This window comes from Hydra vulgaris, chromosome 07, assembly GCF_038396675.1.
Source record: "Hydra vulgaris chromosome 07, alternate assembly HydraT2T_AEP".
In the NCBI taxonomy this organism is placed as follows: domain Eukaryota; kingdom Metazoa; phylum Cnidaria; class Hydrozoa; order Anthoathecata; family Hydridae; genus Hydra; species Hydra vulgaris.
In genome coordinates, this window is record NC_088926.1 from 26,840,449 (window position 1) to 26,865,000 (window position 24,552).

Here is a 24,552-nt window from a genome sequence, read left to right on the forward strand (position 1 = left end):
CAATCATTATCTTGCTTTATAAACTTCATTTTTCTCTTCCAGTAACATCCAACTCTAGTGCAAATCTAAGCAACGTCGAATTACGTAGCAACCAACGTTGTCAAAACGTTTTGACAAAATTTGGTTGCTACGTAATTCTTGATTACAAAACAAATGTTAAAATAGACTTTAATACCTGGTCAAATATTTTATGCTAGTATTAGGCGTGGTGCTCCAAATATAGAGAGCTATTAAAATTAACCAAAAAATAAAAAAATTCAAAATTTTTCCGTGCTTTTATGCTTTCCGTACACGATCCTTGCTTTCATGCTTTCCGTACACCATCCTTGCTTTTATGCTTGATTTAAAATATAACATTTATTATTACTTTAAAAAGCTTAAGGAAAAAAACTTTATATTTATTGACATTCATAAAGAGTTTTTACTTAAGTTTTGATTTTGATTGACAAAGCAATATTTCTATTTAACAAGTCATAAGGTCTTGAGTGTATATATAATAGAAATAAACGCGAGTGTGTTTTAATAATAAACTAATAATGTTCCATAAGGTGTCTAGCCACTATCTTTATTTCTTCCTGCTGTTTAATGTAACAGACTTTTTCAGAGAAATCTAACTACTTATAATTTTTGATTTAAAACGTTTGCAAAATCGTAAATAAAACTTAAAACAGCTTTATATATTAATTATAGAGGTGGTGCAGAAATGTCCCTACTGATTTGTTAACGTATTTGTAAAAATTTATTCCAAGCCTTCAATGTATACAGTAACAGCATTTCAAATTTTTCTAACAACGTAAAATTATTTTAGAAATGACTTATTATCAAAGGATAAATAATGATTATAAATATGACTGATATATATGACTTATATAATATGATTTAATATATATATGACTTATACAATATGATATAATATATATATATATATATATATATATATATATATATATATATATATATATATATATATATATATAATAATGACTATATAATATGATTTAATATATATATGACTTATACAATATGATATAATATATATATATATATATATATATATATATATATATATATATATATATATATATATATATATATATATATATATATATATAATAATGACTATATAATATGATTTAATATATATATGACTTATACAATATGATATAATATATATATATATATATATATATATATATATATATATATATATATATATATATATATATATATATATGTATATATATATATATATATATATGTGTGTGTGTGTGTGTGTGTGTGTGTGTGTGTGTGTGTGTGTGTGTGTGTGTGTGTTTGTGTGTTTGTGTATATATTTATATAAATATATATATATATATATATATATATATATATATATATATATATATATATATTATTTATGTTACTTATGTAATATATAACTATGATAATAATGAAGGATTGTAAATTGCAAAACAACGAAAGTAAAACTAATTAAATTAATAATGATTAAAGTTAATCAAAATTTTTATAGATAATCTAATCTAGACTATTTACAAAAAACAGATGATTCTGAATAGAGCTGTCTAGATTTTTAAGTAAGAAACCAAGTCTTTGGAATGAAATAAAATAGACATTTGTAAATTATTTTGATAGTTTTATTTTTACGAACTTTCATAAATGTGTTTTATGATTTTTTGTTGTTGATGTTGTTATACCTTAAAATTTAAAGATTTGTGTCACTATCGAGTATTTAAATTCGATAATGTTTTTGGTTTAACAGAAATTGAATTCCCACAAAAATTTAAGCAGTCGTGGCGCAGTGGTTAAATCAAGAAGTAAACAAGGAGGTAAACAAGGAGGCGTGAACCTCCTAGTTAAATGCTCTTCAACGGTGCTCTGTGACGAAACCGTGAGGGCTTCTAGGGGCAATTTAAAAAAAAAAAATTTGTTACAACGTTTAAGATATTAATTTTTCTGATTACGCTTAATATGGAGCAGCGGATTTTTATTTTATGAATTTGTGAAATTGTTTTGCAGTGCTACAGCCTAAAAGAAAAATATTTAAAATAGTTTTAACCACAAAAGCATTTACTAAATATTTTTGCGATTGTTACCACAAATTGTTATAAATTATTTTAACCTAACTCTCTTTCACACTTTCAGGTGCTACACACGGAAGGGAATATTCATTAATCACCATTGGGTTTATTATCAACAAAGAGCTTTCATTTCAAAACAAAAACAAAAAAGTTTGGATATAAACCGGCCTTGTAAATTAGGAAATTGAAATTAGAACTTTATTAGTATTAGTTGAAAAGTTATGCAACTTTTAAAACCACAAAATTTATGATTTTTTTTTATGACTTTTGACGTATTCAGCAATTAACGTTTTGACATAATCAGCAAGAACGTTTCTATCGCGTCCTTGCATCAAAAGTAACATAAACAAAACAAAGATCTTTTTTTTTTTAAAGACAAAAAAACTATAATAATTGGCTAGGACACTTTTTTAAAAATCTTTTATTTAATGGTAATGCAAAGATGGTTTTACAACAAAATATACTCATCATTTTTTTTTTTAACCATCTTCCAGCTGAAAATTTTAATAAAAATATCCATCTGTTTTCTCATTAAAAGTCTTAAAAACTGGCTAGTAAAAAAAAACTTTTTTTATTTAACTTATTGGTGAGAGGCATATTTTTTATGTGATTAACGCTCATCATTCAAAATTATGCACACTATTAGGGTAATATAATGCTATAATTGATTTTGTTATAAGATCAAGAAAACACAAATAATTTCAAAAATATTTAGGTTATAAAATGACCATAATTTTTGAATCAAATTATCTCTAAAAATAAAAATCTAAAAAAAATATTTTAGGTATTATTGTTAAGTTGTGTTCTACTTTTTTCAATAAACAAATGAAAAGTTATTGTATTTAAATTTATTAGTTGAACGATGAAAGAATACACCCCAAACTATTTTGTCAGCATAAAACTTCAGATCTTTTTTTCTTATCCGTTATTTTATCGATTAACGATATCACGCTCTCAGGTGTTAAAGTGGCTTCTGAAAGTGGACCCAAAAGCGTATTTTTAACTTAATTGAGATTTAGGAGGTTTCATCAAAAATTAATTGTTGACCTATAAAAAAAATCTAGTAATTCTCGGTTTGATCAAAATGAGCCGCTGAACGGTTTGTTGTTGAATGGTCTGTTGAATGAAATGGTTTCACTACTAAGTATATAATATTCTTTCACATGGGATAAAATATGGATGTCCCGGATGGCTCTTTCTAATTATCCAAATACAAGATAATCTAAAATATCTGGCCCGGATAATTTTGTATTTAAGGACAGATGTTTTTAATACAAGACCTTCAATGCGCACTTTGATGTCAAGTTTTTTAAATTTTTCCCACAGTAACCATTCTAGAATGAAAAGTTTTGATCGGAAACGTTTTAAAATAAATGATCTCTCTGAATCGTCAACAACTTGTACTTTATGTAGAAATTAAATAAGCAGGGGATCTGATAATAGTTAAAAGTCGTTTTTTATATAACTCCACAGCACAATCACTTCAAAAAATTTCATTTAAAATTGTATAAAAAGGAACAAAAAAAAACTAAAAAAAACCTTCGACTTCATCGACTGCACATCGACACATCGACTACACAAGATTGTTCAAAAGGTAGCATGTTAATAGCAAAGAAAATGTGTTAAATGAAAAGCAAACTTTAATGAATAATTTATTTGAGATTAACTTTAAATATGAAATGAAAACTGTTTTTTTTATTTCTTATTTAAAGTTAATTTTATTAATTGTATTCATCAAAATGATATAGGATATTATTAATAAAAAGTCAAAAAAAAAATCAAAGCAAATACATAATAAAATAGCTTTAATGATTGCTTTAGATAACCGACCAATTAGTATTAGCAATACTAAATGATCAGTTATCATATCTTGTTAAAGCCTTTAAATTATTAGCACCACCAGCATCTTCTACATCGGAGAGTTCGGAATTTTTTTCTTATTATTCATTAACATGAGTTATCTGGCGTTGCCAACCAGATTATTTTATTATCCGGTTAGATACCGGATAATATACAAAAACGGCCCGGATATCCAGGACCCCTCTAGTATAAAAGTTATAAAAGCATGTTAAATCTTATTAAAATTATGAAAAAACAGCACCACAAGCTACACATAAACTGTTAAATTGTTGTATTCGTGTTCTGTATAAAAGTCTAATAGTAAACCTACTAGACAAACTTTAGAAATTAATTATAAAACATATTTAACGCGAAACATGGCGTCAGATCGGAAATGAAATGATGCACAGCTTTAATAATGATTCAATTAAAAACGCATTCAAGAATCTGTTTTTAAAAAATGAATCATGTTTATATTTTTATAAATTTGATAACAAATCTGTTTTTAAAGTTGTTTATATCTTTCTGGTAAATCCTGTTTGTTCGTTGTTTCATTCATCCTTTTTAAAGAAACCCCTGCTTATTTTATCTGGAGACAAAAAAAAAACCACCCCTTTCCCCCAACTCTTTTTTGTTTTTTTAAATCTAGACTAAAATTCTCATACCCACTCCCCTTTTTGTTCCCACTCCGATTTTTATTCCCACTCCGCCTTGCATTAAGCACATGAGAGTGCTTGTATGGGCTAGATAGTTTTTCATTATATCATTATTTTGTTTTGATTTTTTAATTTTTTTTTTTGTGTCTCACCTTGCGCGAATGCAGACAAATACTTTACGTTTTATAATTAAAAAATTTTTTTTTTCAATTAAGTCCATAACTGTAAATATATGATTTCTTCTATAATATAGACCTAATCTACATTCAAACAAATATTTTTTTTTGCCAACATACAAATATCATAAAAATATAATTTGATGTTATGGCAATGTTATTACTGTAAACAACTTTAAATGAGAAAAAAAAAGTTTCAATAAAATAAAACTCTATATACATGAAAATAAAGTAATATACTATTATTGCAACTTAATAGAAGCTCTTAATTTACTAAGATAATAAATTTCTGGTTGGAGAAAGATGATGATCTCTGGATTTTTTTAAAATTTTCCAAAAACAGTATAGTAGTCTCAATTTTTATTCGATGAAGTGACAAAAATAATCTAAGCTAAATAAACAGTAAATATAAACAATGCTAAACTAATTTAATAAGTTAAACAAATAAAAGTTCTAGATTTAGATGGCAACTTTGCTTTGCGGTCAGAAAATAAAACACTGCAAATGTAGTCATAAATATAATTTGTAAATATAAAAATTCTATTCTAATTCATAACATAATTATTTTGTGTTTTAAGTAAATTAAACAGGAAAACAAAAGTTGTTCTTTGTAGTTATAAAGCAAATCGGTTTAGAAATCCCAAGAGGTTTTCCTTACAATTGCTTCAGAATTAATTGAGTCTTTATATTTAGATTCTCCTATCGGAGTTCCGGATTGATAAGTGTCAATAAGTTTAAGTGATAGGTTAATGTAAGAATTTTGCAAAAGAAGTTTGTTTCATTATCAAAAAAGTAACTTAGTTCATAAAATATTTTTACTCTGAAGTTTATTTGAAGCATCAAATATTCGTATCCGTTGCATTGCCCTTTTTACTACCTCATCTGATTTCTATGTAATATTTAACAGAAAATAAAAAATAAAATAATCATACATGAATTTTTGCCATGTCTGATAACATCTGTCCAACAACATCTGTAAATATAATGAGGTATAATAACATTTGTCCAACATCATCTGAAATTTTGGTAATGTCAAATAACAGCTGTCCACCAACATCTGAAATTTTATTGGTGTCTTATAACAACTGTGCAAAAATTAAATGAATATTTTAGATGTAGTTACATCTTTTAAATTATCAAAGCGCGATAACATCTGTGCAACTACATCTGTAGATTTTAAGATTTTTAGGATGAATTAACTAATAATACATTATTTTAACCAGATGTTATTAAATATAGAAATTTTTTCAGATGTAATTAGATCTGGAAAAAATATTAACTAATAGTGCATTATTTTAACCAGATGTAGTTACATTTAGGATTTTTTTTTAGATGTAACTATATCTGGAGAAAATTCTTAAAGATGTTATTGGACTGTAATTGGAAAAATTACCAGATGTAGTTATTCTTTCTAAAAATGTTGTTAGAGGTCGTTGAATTTTTAGATAATATTGGACAGATGTTATTAGAGTAAAAGAAAAATACAGATGATCTTGGACAAAAATGTACAGATGATCTTGGACTACTCCGCAGATGTTGTTGGACAGATGTAGTAATATTTACTTTACTTTATACATTTAATTTTTTCATTTTAAATGTAAGCTATGTTGCACTAGTCTTGCGTAATGCTCCAACTGTGAGTTTTTTTTGAATATTAACGTGTACACTGTCTTCTTTCAGATGTTTATTTCTTTTTTCCAAATATTTTTGTTCTCATCTATTAAATTACTTTGAGAAGAAAACTAAAAAAGTGAATTTGCTATTGTAGTACATCAATTTTGGTAGGTACATCCATCAGAATATATTGCAACTTTATCTAAGTATGGATTGTTTTCTTTGTATTTTACTAGGTGATAAAAATATATGGGAGCAAACACCTCATTTTCTCTTTTTTAGTCCAATAATAACTATTTGCATTATTTGTGTGAAAATAGTTTGATAGTGAATTTTAATCTTGTTTTATAACAAAACACAGGCAGATATAACTAGGCATAAAGATAGTGTCTGGCAACACATGGTTCAAAGTAACTCATTGAGAACAAAACCTTTACTATCTTGTGTTTTGTGCTTTTAAAAGCCAGTGATCTGTATAACTACATGGAAGAACATAATCAGGTGTATCCTTTTTCCTGAATTTCAACAGAAATGTCACATTTTTTTTAGATTTGCGTTAAAAAAACATTCTTCTTTTCTAGCAAATCTTAAAAATCTGTGTGATTCACGGGCTCCGAAACTGTCCTCCAAAACATTAGCAGCCAAATTTAAAAAACTCTTTTTTTCTACTTTGATTACTAATTACAGCAATTTTTTTTAAATTATGCTTTAAATTTAAAAAATGGTTAGTAATATATATAAAAAAGAAGATTTGCACATGATAAAACTACTTGAAAATGAATATACGTATTTTTAAAAAAAAATGGTATTTTAATGCAAAAATATGGTCTTTCGTAACGTTAGTAACTTTTTTAAAACTACTCTAAAAAATACTAAAATCGATAGTTAATGGCGTGTCCTTTACTTTTTAGGATCATGGAGCATCTTCTCGGCAAAGACTCTATGAATTTAATAACTTTTTCTTGTGTTATCTCATTCCACGTGGTTCCAATAGCTTTATATAGCTCATCACTGTTTTTGAAGGGTTTTAGGGCTTCGTGTTTTAGGGCTAGTTTAACTTGGTACCTAAAATTTTCAATCGGGTTGAGATCAGGTGATTGGCCATTTATTACTTTAATTTGATTTGTTTTGAACCATTCTTTAACGAGTTTAGAGGTGTATTTGGGGTCGTTGTCTTGTTGAAATGTTCATAAAAGAGGCATATTATTATCAGCATGAGGAAAAACTTTTTCCTTGAGAATATTACAATAAATATATTGATACAAAATGCTATTTATTCTGTAAATAAGTCCGACTCCACTAAAACCAGAAAAACAACCCCAAGCCATTGGACTTTTCCTCTTGTATATTTAGGATCTAAGCGTTTACCTTTAGGCCTACGAACCTATAAACTGCCATTAGGACTTTTAAAATTGTACTTTGATTCATCGCTCCACAATACTCTAATCCAATCATTTATAGTCCAGTCTCTATAAGCATTTTCAAATCCAATTCAAGCTTTTCAATTCTTCTAAGAAATGAAAGGATTTTTTTGCTGCTTTAAAGCTCAAAAATCCTGGTAGTTGTAACCGTCTACAAACTGTATTTTGAGACACGATAAGGCTCAGTTTTTTAACGATATCATTAGCACTCTCGAAAAGCTAAACTAAACTTGTTTCCTGGCATTATAAAATCCAAAACAGCGAAATACGCGATCTCTAATTACTTTTGTAAAGTTTGCAACACTCCATTTTCCTCTCTAGACAAAAACTAACAATAAGTCGATTCTCATTGGATAAGTATTAATGATTACAGCATTACAATTCCCGTGTACATTTTCCACACGAAGGAATTCTTTTAAGGATGATTTTTCGTGAATTTTTTAGAGTAGTTATTAGTTGTTTTTTGTTCGTGATTTTTTTAGAATAGTTATAAATAGTTGCTAATGTTTTGGAAGCTACATTTTTTTTTTTACATTTTTTGCATTAAAATACAAATAGAAGCAAAAAAGCAACTTTATTTATTTTCAAGTAGTCTTATTATGTACAATACTTTTTTATTATATGTAATATTAACCATTTTTTTCATTTAAAACATAATTAAAATAAATAGCTTTAATTAGTAATCGAAGAAGAAATTTTTTTTTTTTATTTGGTTGCTAATGTTTTGGAGGTTAGTCTATATATATATATAAATATATATATATATATATATATATATATATATATATATATATATATATATATATATATATATATATATATATATATATATATATATGCATATATACAGGGGCGGATCCAGCTTTTTTTGTTACTTGAGATAATTAACTTCAAGACATGGAACAAACTCCAAACACTTATATGCTTATACTTATGTCAAAACAGGATGCTTTGCAAAAAATTGTGATAATCTGGGAACAAAAAAGCTCAAAAATTTTTCCCACATTTTCCCAAACGTGAGAGCGACAAGTTGACAAAATATTTTTTTTACTATTCTTGGCTAAAGTCATATTCATCGATAGATTTTAAATTTCATGCAACAATCTTTTAACATTTAAAAGTTATAACCAATACATACATACATACATATATATATATACATATATATATATATATATATATATATATATATATATATATATATATATATATATATATATATATATATATATATATACATATACATATACATATATACATATACATATGTATATATATATATATATAAGTTAGTAAAAAAACACTTATCTAACTTTTATCTTCTACTTTTAGTTTCACCATTGCTGGATCATCAGGAAGAGTTACTAAATAGCATACATTTTTTGGAAATGCTATTATAGGCAGGGGCAGACTTTAGAATAGACCATTGTAAATTAAATTTTTTTTTTTAAATCCCAAATATATTTTGACAGCATAGTCTCTTTTGAATATTTTTTGTGTTTAAACGATTGTTTGTGGTTGCCATAACGTTTTTTCCATTCCCCTCGGTTAAGCCAATATATTGTTTATCAGGGTTATTTTGTGAGAAAACAATGCACTTGTAAATTATATTTTTCGAAAGGTATTTTCCACTAGAGGGCAATCTATTTTTTGTTTACAATTACAATAATCAATTTATTAATTAACGCGTAGTTATGGCCTTTTATAATTCTTTCTAAATTTTTTGTACAACTATAACTTACTTTAATGGTATTTCTGTTAAAAATCTTATGTAATTTATTAGAGGGAGGAAAATGTTTGTCTACAAATTTTAGAAAAATTTTACCTATATTTGTTGAAACATTTTTGCTGTACGGGGGTTGGGGAAAGGGGGTTGAACCAAATTATGTTTCTATTTCTATTACGCTTTTTTGCAATTTTCTTTTCAAATTTTAGCTCGAAATTTTGAAAGCCACTTTTTTTAAGGGCATCTTCATAAACGCGTTTAGAGGAGTTAAAAATATTTTCATTAGAAGAGTTTTGGTTTAGCCTATTGTTAATTGAAATTGGAATTTGTTTTAGAATTTGAGGGGGATGGTTCGAATTCACATTAATATACAATAATTCGTCATTAGGTTTTTTGTAGGGCTTATAGGAACTTTCTGAGAGGTTAAATAAGACATCAAGAAAATTCACTATTTTTAAATTTATATTTATTTCAATTTGGAAGCCAATATTTTTAAAAACTTTAATAATACCTTTTCTAATTTTATCGAGTTGTGGCCCTGATTTTTTATGCATTATTATTAAACTGTCGTCGCGATAAAGACCTAATTGATTAGTTTGGATTACTTTAGCTAGGGTATTTAAAATATATAAACCTACAAATTCACAAATTTCTGCTTCGTCGTAACTACCCATTGTTACATCAAAGCATTCGTGCCTGGTTTTTTTCTTATCAAAATAGAGTAAATTTTTTCTGCAGTGCTTAATTATACGGATAGTGTCCTCAGTAATTCTAACTGGGATTTTTCAAATTCTATTGTTTTATCTAAAATTTCTGCTGTAATTGAGGGGTAAAAATCAATAATATCAAATTGTATAAATGTGCATTCATTTTTATTGCTAATTTTAGAAAACCAATCTATAACATCAGTGGTATTTTTCCACTGATGTAAACCTAATTTTTTCCGAATAGAGTTATTAATTTTGCCTAGTTTTATTTTACTAACGTGCCCTAGTTCACTTTTTGAGGGTACTAGTAGCCTACAAGGGAGTTTATTTTGAAAATTTGGTTTGTGATCTTTTAGTGAAACAAACGCTTGCGCTGGTGCAACTGATTCAATTCTCGCATCTAAATTAATATTTTTGGCAATGTTTTGAGCTTCTGAATTAATGGCGTTTTCCAAGTTTTTTGGTGCTTTTGTATAATTATTAGAAATATTATCGCGCAGTATTTTTTGATGAGTTTCTAGGTTAATTTGGTAAATGTTGCTTGTTTTGTCAGCAAAAACTAAAATATTAGGATTCAATTTTATATTATTTATGTCTAGTTTTAATTGTTTTTGGAATTCATTATTTATGTTTTGAAATTTTATAGTTTTAATTAAGGTAATAAATCATTTTCAAAATTTTCCAAGTTAGAAACAAATGGTGGGGCGTTTTTTGTTTTGAATCCATAATTTTCATTCTGTTTTTTTTCAATTAAAGGGTTTTTATTTTTTTCAGATTCTAAGAAAAAATGGGCTTTCCAACGAATTCTTTTAATAAAGTGTTCTACTTTGTATATTAATGAAATAGTATAACTTTTTTTGTCTGGGATTGGGATATTTTTGAGAGAGTAAGTAAAATTATTAATTTCCATGTTTAGGTTAGGTAAAATACAATTAAAGAGTGCTCAACAAGTATAAACTTGGAGCTTAATAGATGCAAACTCAAAAACTCAAAAGATGCAAACATACATCCGGGAATCGTTTAAAGGATTTGGTCGTCGTAACAGACAATGCTCCATGTCACGCTCGTTTGGAAAGAGTGTTTGAAAATTCACCAGCTCAGTTGTTACGATTAGGACCCTACAGCCCAATCTTAAACCTAGTGGAAGTTATCTGATCCAAAATAAAAATAAACGATAAAAATGTTATCCACATTCCACCTGTATTCGGTGCTAGGATTATGGAACAACGAATGCAGTATTTAGAAAGAATTGTTACTACTGCAAAAAATACAATAATGGGAGGTGATTGACCACGCGCTGTACAAAATACGACCACGCATTTTTAAATATGGAAGGCGTCTAAGTTGGTGCTTAACTGAATATTGCAATAATTTTTAATGACGTTGTTTAAATTTAAATTTTAAATTTTTATGTAAATAAATTATTTGTGTTTTATTTATTATTTATCTGAAATCTCAATTAAATTTTTTTCCAACTACGGCCTAAACCTCAAATGCCTTTTTCATGACTTGTTTATATTTTATTGACATTATATTATTATTTCCAGCCTTAAATTACAAAGTATATTAGGACTAGAAAATACAAAGAACTTTGAATTCTTTATACTTCTCAATTACAACTTTTATCTTCTCAATTACATCTTACGATTTCTTATTTACAACTTTCATGTTTTAAATTACATCTTACGTTTCTTAATTACAACTTTCATCTTCTCAATTACATCTTACGTTTCTTAAGGGGTCATCCATAAATGATGTCAGTGTTTTTTCTCAATTTTTCGACTCCCCCTCCCCTCTTTGTCAAACTCTGTCAATTTTTGGCCTAACCCCCATTATATATGATGTCAGTTTTGTGTACTCCCCCCCCCCCTCTAAAAAACAATAAAAATGCTTAAAAACCATTGATTTTTTTTCTGACTAAATTATACATTTATATAAGAGTAGATCTCATCAAATTATATTATATAGTAGTCGATATCTCATTAAATAATCAACTTAGCAAATAGAGTTCAATATCAAATAGGTCGCTTTCTGAAGATTCGTATGATTTTATTTTCATCTGTTATCAGATAAAACGTCATTTGTTTTTACAAACATGTTTTACAAGTATGTTCCTTCTTTGAGAAACACAAAAAACTTTAAGAACTTTCCAGGTATAAAAATATTTTACGATATTTTAGATTTAAAACTCTAATATTTTTCCTATATTTATTCCTATCTTAAGGTGGTCCTCCACAGAAAAGGCTAACTTTTGATCGCAAAAAGTTTTTAATTTAACTTTTTTCACCAAAAAGGTGGTTTTATAAACTATTTATGAAAATCAAACTATAAAAAAAAATGTCTTGATTACCCAATTATTTAAAAAAGAATGAAAAAATAGCAATTTTAGTGACAAGCTTGCAATCAAAATATTTATCATATCAAGCTGAAAATTGGTGTATATACTCATTGAGGTGTATTAATCCGGATGAGAGAAGCATTTTATGTTATTCACAGTAAAGTTACAATATTTTATGTTATTCACAGTAAAGTTACAATATTTGAAACAAACATAGAAAAATTGGTGGACAAATGGCCAACATTACGCGACGTTAGAATTATCTTGTTCTATCTCCACTTTTTGAAAAAATCGAGTTTTTATAGTTTTTGAATAGTTTTGCACTATGTTTTTCTATTTTATTTATATTGAAAACATACAAAACTTTTAATACGGTGTTGCATGCCATATTGCATTAATCTATCTCCTAAATAAGCAAATTTGAAAATGTTATCTTATTTTAACTCCGATCAACCAATCATATATTTACAATTACATATTTGTGCGGAATAATTTTGTTATTGTAATTTTCAAAATGGCAACTAAAAATATTGACCAAAAAATGGAACATGCTCTAAATCAAAACAAAGGTATTTTTTCACTTAATTAGCGTTATAATTTTGCCAATTTTTTATTTTGATTATCCAGAATGCATAAAAAACAAAATAATTTATTATTTATGCATCCTAGATAATCAAGTAAAAAGTTAATGGAGTTTTTTAATCTTTAGAGTCGCTTGGTATTACACCTTCTCGTAGGTCACCCTATGGTGGAATATCTAGAAAACGTAAAGCTGATACGAGTAATTGGAAACAAAATTAAAGTCATTGAGCAAAAGTTCTGCGAGCCAGGTCACTCCAGCATTCAAGAATGTGATAACATTCATAGTCAAATTGAAAAATCTCTCTCTGTTGCAGAAATATTTAGTCCGCTTGGACTAGAAAGCTTTGGACTAAAAAACCATTCTCTGTTTACCAAATGCAATTAATAGATGTGAAAAGTTTTTCAGTTGTTGCTGGTTTTTCAAGTTATAAGTTAGTGCCTTATACAAGAGTTAAAAATCTTGTTTATCGAAACGGACTGCCATACCATGTTTTTTTTAAAATCTCATTTTCAGACAATTATTCACAAGCTCGTATTAATAAGTTAGTCAAGCGAGCAGCATCAAGCATTATTACCAAACCATTAAAGACAAATATTCCAATGGCAGCTTGCTTACGTGCTCCTTATCAGTCTTTATCTGCTGAAAAAGCCAATGATATCATTTCCATGTATTCATACATACCTGCTGTTGATATTGCATTTTACAAAGCATTAATAAAGTGATTTTATATATGACTTTCTCTATTATTTATTTAGTATTGATATATAAAACATAATTATTATTATTATTTAGAAATCTTGATAAAATTCCTTATTTAGCTTATTATTTATAATAGTTTTTAATAAATACTTAAACTCTTGTAATAGAATCACAGGTATACGAAAAATAAAATCAAGTTCATCTTGCATGTTGTTTGTAATTAGATTAGTTTAATTGTTGTGTTAATATCTGTAAGACTTAATTAATTGATAGAAAGTTTTAAAAAAGCTATTTCTTTGATAAATATTTTTCATCCCTTTCCTATACGCTATATATTACCCTTTTTTTATTATGTAGCGAAGTGTTCTGTTTTAAATTAGATGTCTTAGTCTTGTTCAGAGCCGGCGCGAACAGGTATCAAACAAACTTGTAAGAACAGTGCAATAGCTAGTGGGTCGGAACCTCTCCCAAAATAAATTTAAAAAAATTCCATTTTTAGGTATTACAAAAAAAAAAAAAAAACTACTTTTACTTTAAAAAGAGTTCCCATAGATTCGCCGGGTCCCAACAACCCTAATTTAGGGGCGTAGGGGTGCAACAGCACTGCGTAAGAAGAATGACTACCTAGAACAAAATTTCATCGATTTTCAACATGTCTTTGTTAAAAAATATAGTTAATATATTTAATATATAAGATGTAACAGAATAACATTTTTGTATTTTACAAAATACCAAAGTTATTTTGTTCTATCTCCAAAAGTGGGTGGGAAAATATGGGTGTTAGCGAAATTTTTATAAGTTTTTTTTATTTAAAAATAAACAACGGAACAATTATAAATCTAAAGAAAATCTTTAATTCCCAAATAATTTTTTCAACTTAGCAGCAAACAAACTCAAACTTTGACATCGATTTTCTCAGTTTGCAAAAACATGGACTTAGAACAAGGTAATTCTAACGTCGCGATTAGTCTCATAAAAAAGTACTTTCCTTATTTATTTTAGATATCCTTCACTCATCCGGAACTTTTTAATTATGTGGAAAATCAAAAAAAAGGTTAGATCCAAAGCTTAAACGAGTCCAAAGTTATCGTTTTAAATATTTGTATTCTAGGCAAAACTTTGTCTAAGTAACCCTTTTTAACTGTTTTAGTTGTTTTCTTCTCTTTCTGACACGGTCAGTGGACTTTTGTAGAGACCGTTTTACAGTTACTTTCTTCTTTTCATTAAGTTTCATAGAGGTGACATATCCTATTAGATGAAATTTATTTAGTAAAGAGAGGATTCCATTAGGACCTTCATTAAATTCAATAACAGATGAATTTACTGCAGACTCTAAGACCGCTCTACCCACAAAAATATGTTTTTGGCCAGCGTCTTTAAATAATCTGGTTGAGTGCCTCGTTGGCGTTTTGGGTCTTACCATGAAGACATTTTTTTAGTAAATGATCTGAAGATAAATCAGTAAAAATTGGTTTTAAAAGACTGAAACAGAAAGATTTACTTGCTCTACATAAGTATTTACACTATGAACTTAAATGATATTTGTACCAAGTCTCAGAGTCTCTTGGGCACATACGGTGTCGACATTTCTTGTCGTCAAAATCTGTACTATGAAACAAAACGGCCCAAACAGCTTTTTTCATAACATATAAATTTTTAAGATTGTTTCTTATGGCTAGGCCATAGAAGTTCTGCAAAGAATTAATCACAGATTTAGTAAACTTTCCTCTCCCATGGAGTGGTGTGTTCGTTCCCTTGTAAGTCTTAACAAACTTACAAAGTCTAGTACCCATTCTCTTCTGTACATGGCCAATACATTCCAATTTTGTGATCTTAATGTTCAAATCTTTGTAAGAGTCACTTTCAATTACATCTTTGATGGAGGAAGTGTCACCATCTCCAAGGTATTCATTGTAAATCAAATTATTTTTTTCAATTGAGTGATGGAATATTTTGACTGCTCCAGTAGGTTTCATGTCACCCGAACCAACATGGTTAATAGTGCACTGATGGTTTGCAAACCATTCTGCAAATTCTGGAGTTGACTTTTTATTTTCCCGATAGACACAGCCGTGGCAAAATTTTGAAAGTACTTCAACATCAATACATTTTTTATCAATGATTGCTGTTACTACTCCATTAAGGGAGGAATATCCTCGGGTTTGCCAGGTTCCATCAACAGTAACACACTTTTGATTTAGGCGATCAGAATTAGAATGGTAGATTTAAGCAGCTTTTAACATGCTTTCACCAGCTGCTGTATGATATGCTTCCTTTATAGAATCTTGATTGTAACAATGATAACAATTGTTTGTAAAAAATCTTTCCATGGTTTCAAACCCCATACCAATCTTTCGCGAGGCAATAATGCTTCTAATTTCAAACGGTTCTTTATTTCAAACGGTTCCTTCATTTTTGAACTTTCCTCTTTACTAATATATTCTCAGGGTTTTGAGGTAAAAAATATCTCTCTGTTTAAACAGTATTGACGGTGTATTTCTATAGAATGGGCAAACCCCTTTCGAGACGTCAAATTGTCATTCATTTGTATGCTTTTGTTACAACAAAAGCATTTCCCAAATTTTTCTATAACAGTTTTAAAAATCTTGAAGTTTATTAAAATAATCAAATTTATCATTGTTACTATTTTTCTCTAGATCTGATTCTAAAGACTCACTTTCTGTATCAGAAAAAAAATCATCAACACCAGCAGTACTTGATATATTAATTTCAATATCTTTTTCTTTGTTTTGTTGGTCATCACTGTATATGACAGATTTGTTGTGAAGATGTTGATTCGTTCTTCTTCTTTTCCTATTATAAATCTTCTTAGTCCCTTTAGCCATAATTTTAAAAACAGTTGGTTTTGTACCTATACAAATGGGTTTGCAAAATAAACAAATATCCAAAAAGTCCTAAAATTGACAGCACTTAGGAACAACTTTTACAGGCTATTTTTATAACTTATGACTTTAAGCTGCGTATAACCAAAACGAAGTTATATATTTGCATCAATTATTGCCAATAAAAAATATATTTTGACTAGTTAATAACCTAAAAATAACTCAAAATGTGGTTGCTATGGGCGATTCTAAGGATATATTTTTTAAGTACCTAAATATAACAGCTAATATATTTTTTATACAGTTTGTTCTCAATCCAAATTTTCAGAGACTATTTACAAGTGATGAAGGAATAAAATAAGCTTAAAAAAAAAAAATTTATAAGAATAAGCTTTTATGAGTGGAGGACCACCTTAATTACGCTAACATAGCATGGTACCAATAAAAATAAATCAAAAAAACTCTTTAATATGTAAAAACGTGCAATGAGAATTATATCCAATGAAAGCCGCTATACACCCTCCTAAATTTTATTTGTTAAGTTAAATATACTAAATATCTACCAAATAAATATTTATCATCTCCTAATTTTTATGTTCAAAATTATTAAAAGTGTTATTCTAAATTTTTTACCGCTTTAATCAAAATAAACAAAATTTTTTTTGAATGACCAGTTATTCAAATTTTTTTTTAACCTGTTAATTCAAAAATAATTCAGTTTCAATAAGAAGACCTAAGGCATGGAATAAAATACTTACAACTGCACTTATAACTCTAACAACCCTTATTGAGTTTAATGCAAAATATCATCGTCAGAAACAGGTTTGCGGCATTTTTTTATGCAAAAAAACTTTACCAACTTTGTATTTTTTTGGGTAAACACAATCGAAAAACCAAAAACTTACAACTAAAATCTTTACATTGGTACCACATGTTGCTTTGAGTTGGCAATGTTTCTTCTTAATTTTTTTAACCTTTTGATGTCTTTGTAATGTCTCAGTTTTTTTGAATGTTGCATTTGCTGAGTTTTATCTGACGCTTCACTGAAGTGTATCCTGCTTTTTTTTAATTGCTTTGACTTTTTGGCCTCATCATCTTGCTTTAGTTTCTCGAGTACCTCAGATAAACTTGACACTGGCCTTCAACTCTCGGAATGTTGACTCTTGGGTTTTTTCTGTGTCAACATGGTGGCGCTGAAAAACATTTTTCAAATTGCCTTCAAGTCTTTCTGTAAGATAGGCGAGGCTAAATTAACAACTATTAATTAATTCAGCCGCGCTTATCTTAATGCATAAGTGCATGTTTACTCTTCCCCAAAAAATTTTATATCGGTTTTTCGCTTATAACTTTTTTCCGGAATTAGCAATTTCAAATTTTGAAAAGAGAATCTTGATCGTCATAAAGTTTTCTACAAAACAGCCTTTTTAGTTTAGTGAAATTTAATTTTAGTTTTGGGAATTTTGAAGTTAATTTTTTTGAAAAACACATTTTATTTTTAACTAGTGAGAACTTTAAAATTTGCTAAGACAAAAATAAATTTTTTAAAACAATTTTTACACCTTCAGATAGAGCACAAAATTCTCTACAATACGGTGCCTCGCATTTTTAAAGATTTTTTGAATTTAGCTTTCAATAAATGCAAAAAAAAAACAAAATTGCTAAACCGTTCACTTTTATTTTTTGTTTACTCTACCCCCAGTTTACTCTATATTATAGGGCTTGGCTATAAAACAAATTGTCTTCTTCTTGCCTCTGCTATTTGTAGTTACATATGTTTACGATATGATTAAGTGTATACGGCAAAATAAATAAATAAATAATAAAGTACATGTTAGTTTTGAAAAAACTAGAAGAGAAAAACCTGCCTAAACAATATTGAGGCTGGAAACTATATTATTGTTTGATAAACTCAATGAAAAATACATCTTGCTGCTTCATTAATTACATACATACGTTAATTATGGGAAAGGCAACTTTTCCACAATTCAAAATTTATTTTACCACTTTTCCACTGAACTCCTTAAACAACAATTCCGATCCACTACTATAGGAAAAACAGATCGTTATCAAATGTTTTATGCAAATGATACAAAAGATACAAAAGTTTTATTATTTAAGGAACATTTTTTTGAAGTTTATGATAAAAACTTTCAAAATGTAACTTCTATAAAACAAACAAAAGTCTAGAACAAGGTAACAAAAGGTCTTAAAAAATTGTTTAATACCTTAAAACAAAAAAAATGTCAAACTTTTTAAAAATCAAAGACAATACCTTAAATTCATTTGCAAAACTATTCCGTTTTTTTGTTTTCGACACTATTCCTTAAATTCATTTGCGACACCATTTCGTTTTTTTGTTATCAACACTATTCCTTAAAATCATTTGCGGCACTTTTCCGTTTTTCTGTTTTTGACACTATTCATTAAACTCATTTGCGACAGTATTCCTTTTTTTTATTTTCGGCACTATTCATTAAATTCATTTGTGACATATTTCTTATTCTGTTATTCTACAATCAATCATGCGACAACTTGCGACACTACCTCTTTTTCACATTTTTGACAATCAAATTTGCGACAATCTAAATTTTGCGACACTATTACGCCAAACCGGGGTGTTACACCTCCGTCCCCCCCACCTCCTCGAAAAAGCTCATTTTCGAATCGGTTTTTTTACGACTTTAATCGGCTGGTCGGGTATTTGACATAATTCAGTCGAGTAAATTTTAATTTTGAGAACCTTTTTATTTTCACGAAGGCAGTCGGTACTTTTTAGGGATCACCCCCCCTCCCCTCCTCATATATATTTTTTTTTCGTTGAAAGTATAAATTAATAACGTTGAAAATATATAACATTCATATATGTAAATACTAAAACGTAAATTTTAGGGATTTCACTTTAAAAAAATTAAAAATATAAGAGTATATTATCAAAATATAAAATTATGTGTTTAAGTTTTCTGTGTTGCAATTCCACTCTTGAGAAAAATCAAAAAATTTCAAAACTATTTTGTTTCCATAAAAAAGTTCCTCAATAAGAAATACAAGATCTACCAAAATTTGTATACAAAAAACGTTGTTGGATAAAACTTTCATTTCGAAAATAGTTTTTTTTTACCAGAGTATAACTTATAAAGAGGATAAGGTGTGGTTTTGGTTTCACGTTTTAAAGCAAAAAAACATAATCATAGTATCAGCATGAATAATGTTGCAATTAATGAATGAGTAATATAACTGAATTGAAGTATTTTTATTTAAGAGATTTCTTGACTTGTATAGCATTCCTATATTTCTAGCAGTTTTATTGTTTAGATTGTTAACATTTTTCCACATGAGGTTTTCATTAATGTAAACAACCAAGAATTTAAAAATCTAACTCTCTTAACTTCAGTATTATCAATAAATAAAGAAGGTATATTCTAAAGTAGATTTATATATATATATATATATATATATATATATATATATATATATATATATATATATATATATATATATATATATATATATATATATATATATATATATACATATATATATATATATATATATATATAAGCTCTCGGAATTAGGGTCAGCACTCGGCAATGTCAACCTAACTGCCGACTTAAAAGCTCTAACCAGATTAAAAAGCTTTGGTAGTCTATGAACAAGAAGCGCCATATTGTTTTTACGTTATTAAATTTATTTGGAATGATTTTTTTTAAATACCTAAGTTATTTAAAAAATTTTTTCTATTTAGTCTATGAACAAGAAGCGCCATATTGTTTTTACGTTATTAAATTTATTTGGAATGATTTTTTTTAAATACCTAAGTTATTTAAAAAAATTTTTTCTGAAGCGCACAAATTATGGCACTTAACCACAAATGCAAATTTAAGAGATAAAATATTTTAAAATTTATTTACAAGATAATATGTGGACCTTTTGAAAACATTAAAATTACGCTTGCTAAAATTACAGTTATAAATACCAAGAAACAAATGTTATCAATGGATTTAACTACATTTTCCCAGTCTTTACGTACTTCGTCATCCTTAGCAAACCTATCAAAAAAGTCGCTGATGTTTTTTAAATAGGATATTTTCTCAGGGCAACTGAAAGTAGTATCATGCACAGAATTTTGTTCTGTTTCCTCTATATTTACAGATTTATCTTGGTTCAAACTTGTATGTAACAAAGGTGTGCCATTTAATTTGTTATTTTCTCTCTCCATATTCTTTTCGTGATGTTCTGAATCTTTAAGATGAAATTTTGTAGATAACATGGAACGTAAAATACTGTATAGTTTTTTCCAATGGTTTTGAAGAAAAACACTACGCACCCAACCTGGAACCGGGTTTGTTTTAACAACCAATGAAATCACAACGCAGTTTGCCATTAAAGCAAGTCCGATTTCAGTGACCAAGATAGTGTAAAACCTGTGCAATACAATTAAAAAAACATATATTTTATTTTACATCAAGTAAAGAAAAACTTTGAATAACTATTCAAAAAAATTTATAAGTGCTTTAAAAATAATATAAATTACGACGTAGCTAATATGCTAATATCAATTGTAAAAAATAGAGAGATTATATCTAAAATTAAAAAGCAAATAAATTAAAGTCAAAAGATTTTAATTTAAAGCAAAACTTACTTGACAAGTAGAGGCACAGTGTCAGAACTTGGTGGTACAGAATCCGAAACTATAAGTATATAAACTGACAACGATAGAAAATTAGTTATAACTAATCCAGTTCTTTCGCCAGACATTGGCGGAAGAAAAAATGAAAAACACGATAGTAATGCAATTAAAACTCCAGGAAGAATGAGGTTAAAGAGATAAAACTTGGCTCTTCGGCGTAGCGTAACATTATATGTCAACACTGCGTATGGCGTTTTACAACACGGATACAATAAAGACTGACGCGAGGCTTTAAAATCTAAAAGAAGTTAACTATTATTATAAATAAGCTTTACTAAAAATATATTATAGAAATAGTTATTATTTCATAACATTTTTACATGCGGTTTAGCCTCGCATTATTCACTATACGACTATTTTTTCAATGTATAAAAGTTGAATCCAGTAAGTAAGCTTTTAATCATTAAAAAATAATAATTATAAATAGTTTTTAGTCGAATTGATTTTACAAATTTCATTTTGAAAACATCATGATATTATAATTAAAATAATTATAATAAATTATATTATAATTTTAACTATAGTTAAATCTAAACTTCAGCCGTATTTTAATTACAGCGAAATATAGAATGTGTATGCGAAATATCAGCAAGTATATCAGCTCACAGCTAGATAAATTTAATATAAATATATTTTTAAATTGAATTTGCATGCAAAATTCAATAAGTGTTTGCTCTGGCTCGTGTTTTTTCATTATAATGAAAACATGGCCCCAGTTAATTTGCTTGAGATGCTTCCAAAACATAACTTCTGATGAAACCAAGTTAAATAATGACTTCTGTTGAGACCATCAAGTCAAAAATGATACTGCCTCTTTTTTTCAATTTTTTAAAATTCATTTTGTATTTTTTGTATTTTTTTGTAATAAATAAAACTCTCAAAAGTTGTATATGTTTTTTATTTATTATTTTACTTATTGGGTAACAACGCTTTCACAAAAAAAGTTTATGTGGAGTTCTTGTAAGACTGTACTATTTGTATAAGAGTTTTATAGAAACAAATAAACTATATAGAAAACTGAAAATGAATTTTATATGATTCACAAGTGAAAATAAACAAAAATTAAATCCTTTTATAATTATATAATTATAATTATAATTATATTTTCAACGTTGCATGCTGAATTTCTAATAAGCTAAACAATTGAATATTATATTACCCAGCAAAAATTTGGTCTAAAAAAGATCTTTTTAGCGTATAAAAAACGTCTAACACGTTTAAAAAACGTATTAAAACGTCTTTTTAAAACCAAATGTTTGCTGGGTAGGAACAATTCAACTGTGTACTTATGCTCTTTAGACGCAAAAAAAGCATTTGATAGCTGTAACTGGGACATCCTATTTGAAAAATTATATTTTGAAAAAAAGTTACCACTTTGTAAAGTTAAATCTATCTCTTCGTTATACAGCAATAGTAGTACGATAGTTACGTATCAAGGTTGCAAATCAAGTTCTTTTCGTCTAAAGCAAGGACTAGGTTTAGTTCTTTCACCATACCTTTACAACATCTGCACTGAAGCCTTTATCAAAACCATTAAAAACCAAGACGTTGTTGGCATATCTATATATGGTAACTTTACTGGTGTGATAATATATGCAGATGATATTATACTTTTAAGCTCTACCCTTTCTAGTCTGAAAAAGCTTATAAAAATGTGGAGTGTTCACAGTGATTTAATTGTATCAAATTGAATGCCGAAAAGTCTAAATTTTTGATTTCAGGTAAATCACAAATACAAAGTAATGTGTTAAACGTTTCTGGTATTAAATAAATCTTCAGAATAAACTTAAACATCTGGGGTTTATATGAGATACCAAACATTCAATTTTTGCATAACTCAGTTGTTCAAATGTGGATAAAAATTTCTTAAACTTTGAAGCCGTTGCCCAAACACTAATTCAGTCAGAATTCCGGTGTGCTCACCCGAGTTTCATTTCCAAAATATATAAATTCTTGGCAATGCCTATCTTGACTTACGGTATGTGAGAATAGTGACGCATTAATGAAAAAATAAGATCACTTTTGAATGTTTCGAACAGTAAGAACTATACGAATTCTCTTTTTAAAATCCAGGAATGCTGGATCAAACTGGAACTGCATGAAACAAAATAAACTAAACTTGTTCTATTTTCTTCTTAAGAATAAACCAATTGCAGGCATTATTTTTTCACAACTGAATAACCCTTTAATTCAACACTCTTTTATTGCCAATAAATCTAAAACTTTGGAAATCATATAAAGCAAAAAAAATGGGATGTTGTAAAATATTAAAAATTTTAATTGTTAGGTATTCAACTTTCAAAATAATTACGTCCTAAATCGACATGAACTTTATAATTAATACTGAACAGAACCACTCGATGGGCCCAATTACTTTAAATAGCTCTTCAGGAGCTTAACGATTGTTTTTAGATGCTAATGATTTTTTTTTGTTTTTGTTTTGTTCGATTGAACAACCTTGTATTATTAAATTTATTTTAATTACAAAAATAATAAACATAAAGAAAATTTTAAGTATTGTATTTTTATTATAATTTAGGTACGAAGTATATATCTCGCATAAAAGTAGCACTCAGATAAAAGTACGTTGTGTTTAAATAATTATTCAGCTACTCTAGTGTATTTGTATTTTGCATGTGAAAACATTTTTATTATATTAAAAACAAAAATTATTTTTCATTTGTTTTTATTTTTTGTTGAAACTAAAAAAAAAAAATCTTAATTATTAAATTTTTTTATTATTTTAATTTTTTTTTGTTTCAGGTGCACCAAAACAGAGCAAATTTTTGTTTGTTTTTTGTTTAAACATCTTCGCTTCCAACAAGGCTGCAAGCAACCACTAATTAGAGTTGGAAGTTACTAGACGAAAAGAGTTTAAAACTAGACGAAAAGAGTTTTTTGGGCACTTAGGAACAGTCACAGAAAAAAGCTGAGACTTAATTGAATGATGAGTAACACAAGAATGAATTTTAATGGATTGCATAAAAGACGCTAGCTCTTTGAAGCAGTGCCCATTATAGTATTCGTTGAAAAGAGAAAGAGAAGCAACATTACGACGATGTGATAATGGTTGGAGGTTGGCTGCAAGAGCAGATCCAACTATGTTTACAATGTGTTTTTGCAGCTTGTCTAAAAGAAAAAGGGCATCATTAGAAGATCCGCCCCAGATATGGCAACAGTAT

The 24,552-nt window shown here is 27.6% G+C and overlaps 1 protein-coding gene across 3 annotated transcripts in view; it reads right to left on the reverse strand.

The window, feature by feature from the left end:
- Positions 1-20,558: 20,558 nt before the first annotated feature.
- LOC100206783 (neuronal acetylcholine receptor subunit alpha-10) overlaps positions 20,559-24,552 on the reverse strand; it is a 21,092-nt gene continuing 17,098 nt past the window's right edge. For all 3 annotated transcript variants that reach the window (XM_065801509.1, XM_065801508.1, XM_065801510.1), the window contains exons 8-9: positions 21,323-21,608; positions 20,559-21,104 (exon numbers count right to left, since the gene is read on the reverse strand). In XM_065801509.1, coding sequence (XP_065657581.1) covers positions 20,588-21,104; positions 21,323-21,608 — 803 coding nt within the window. In that variant the 3' untranslated portion in view covers positions 20,559-20,587. The remainder of the gene's footprint in view (positions 21,105-21,322; positions 21,609-24,552) is intronic.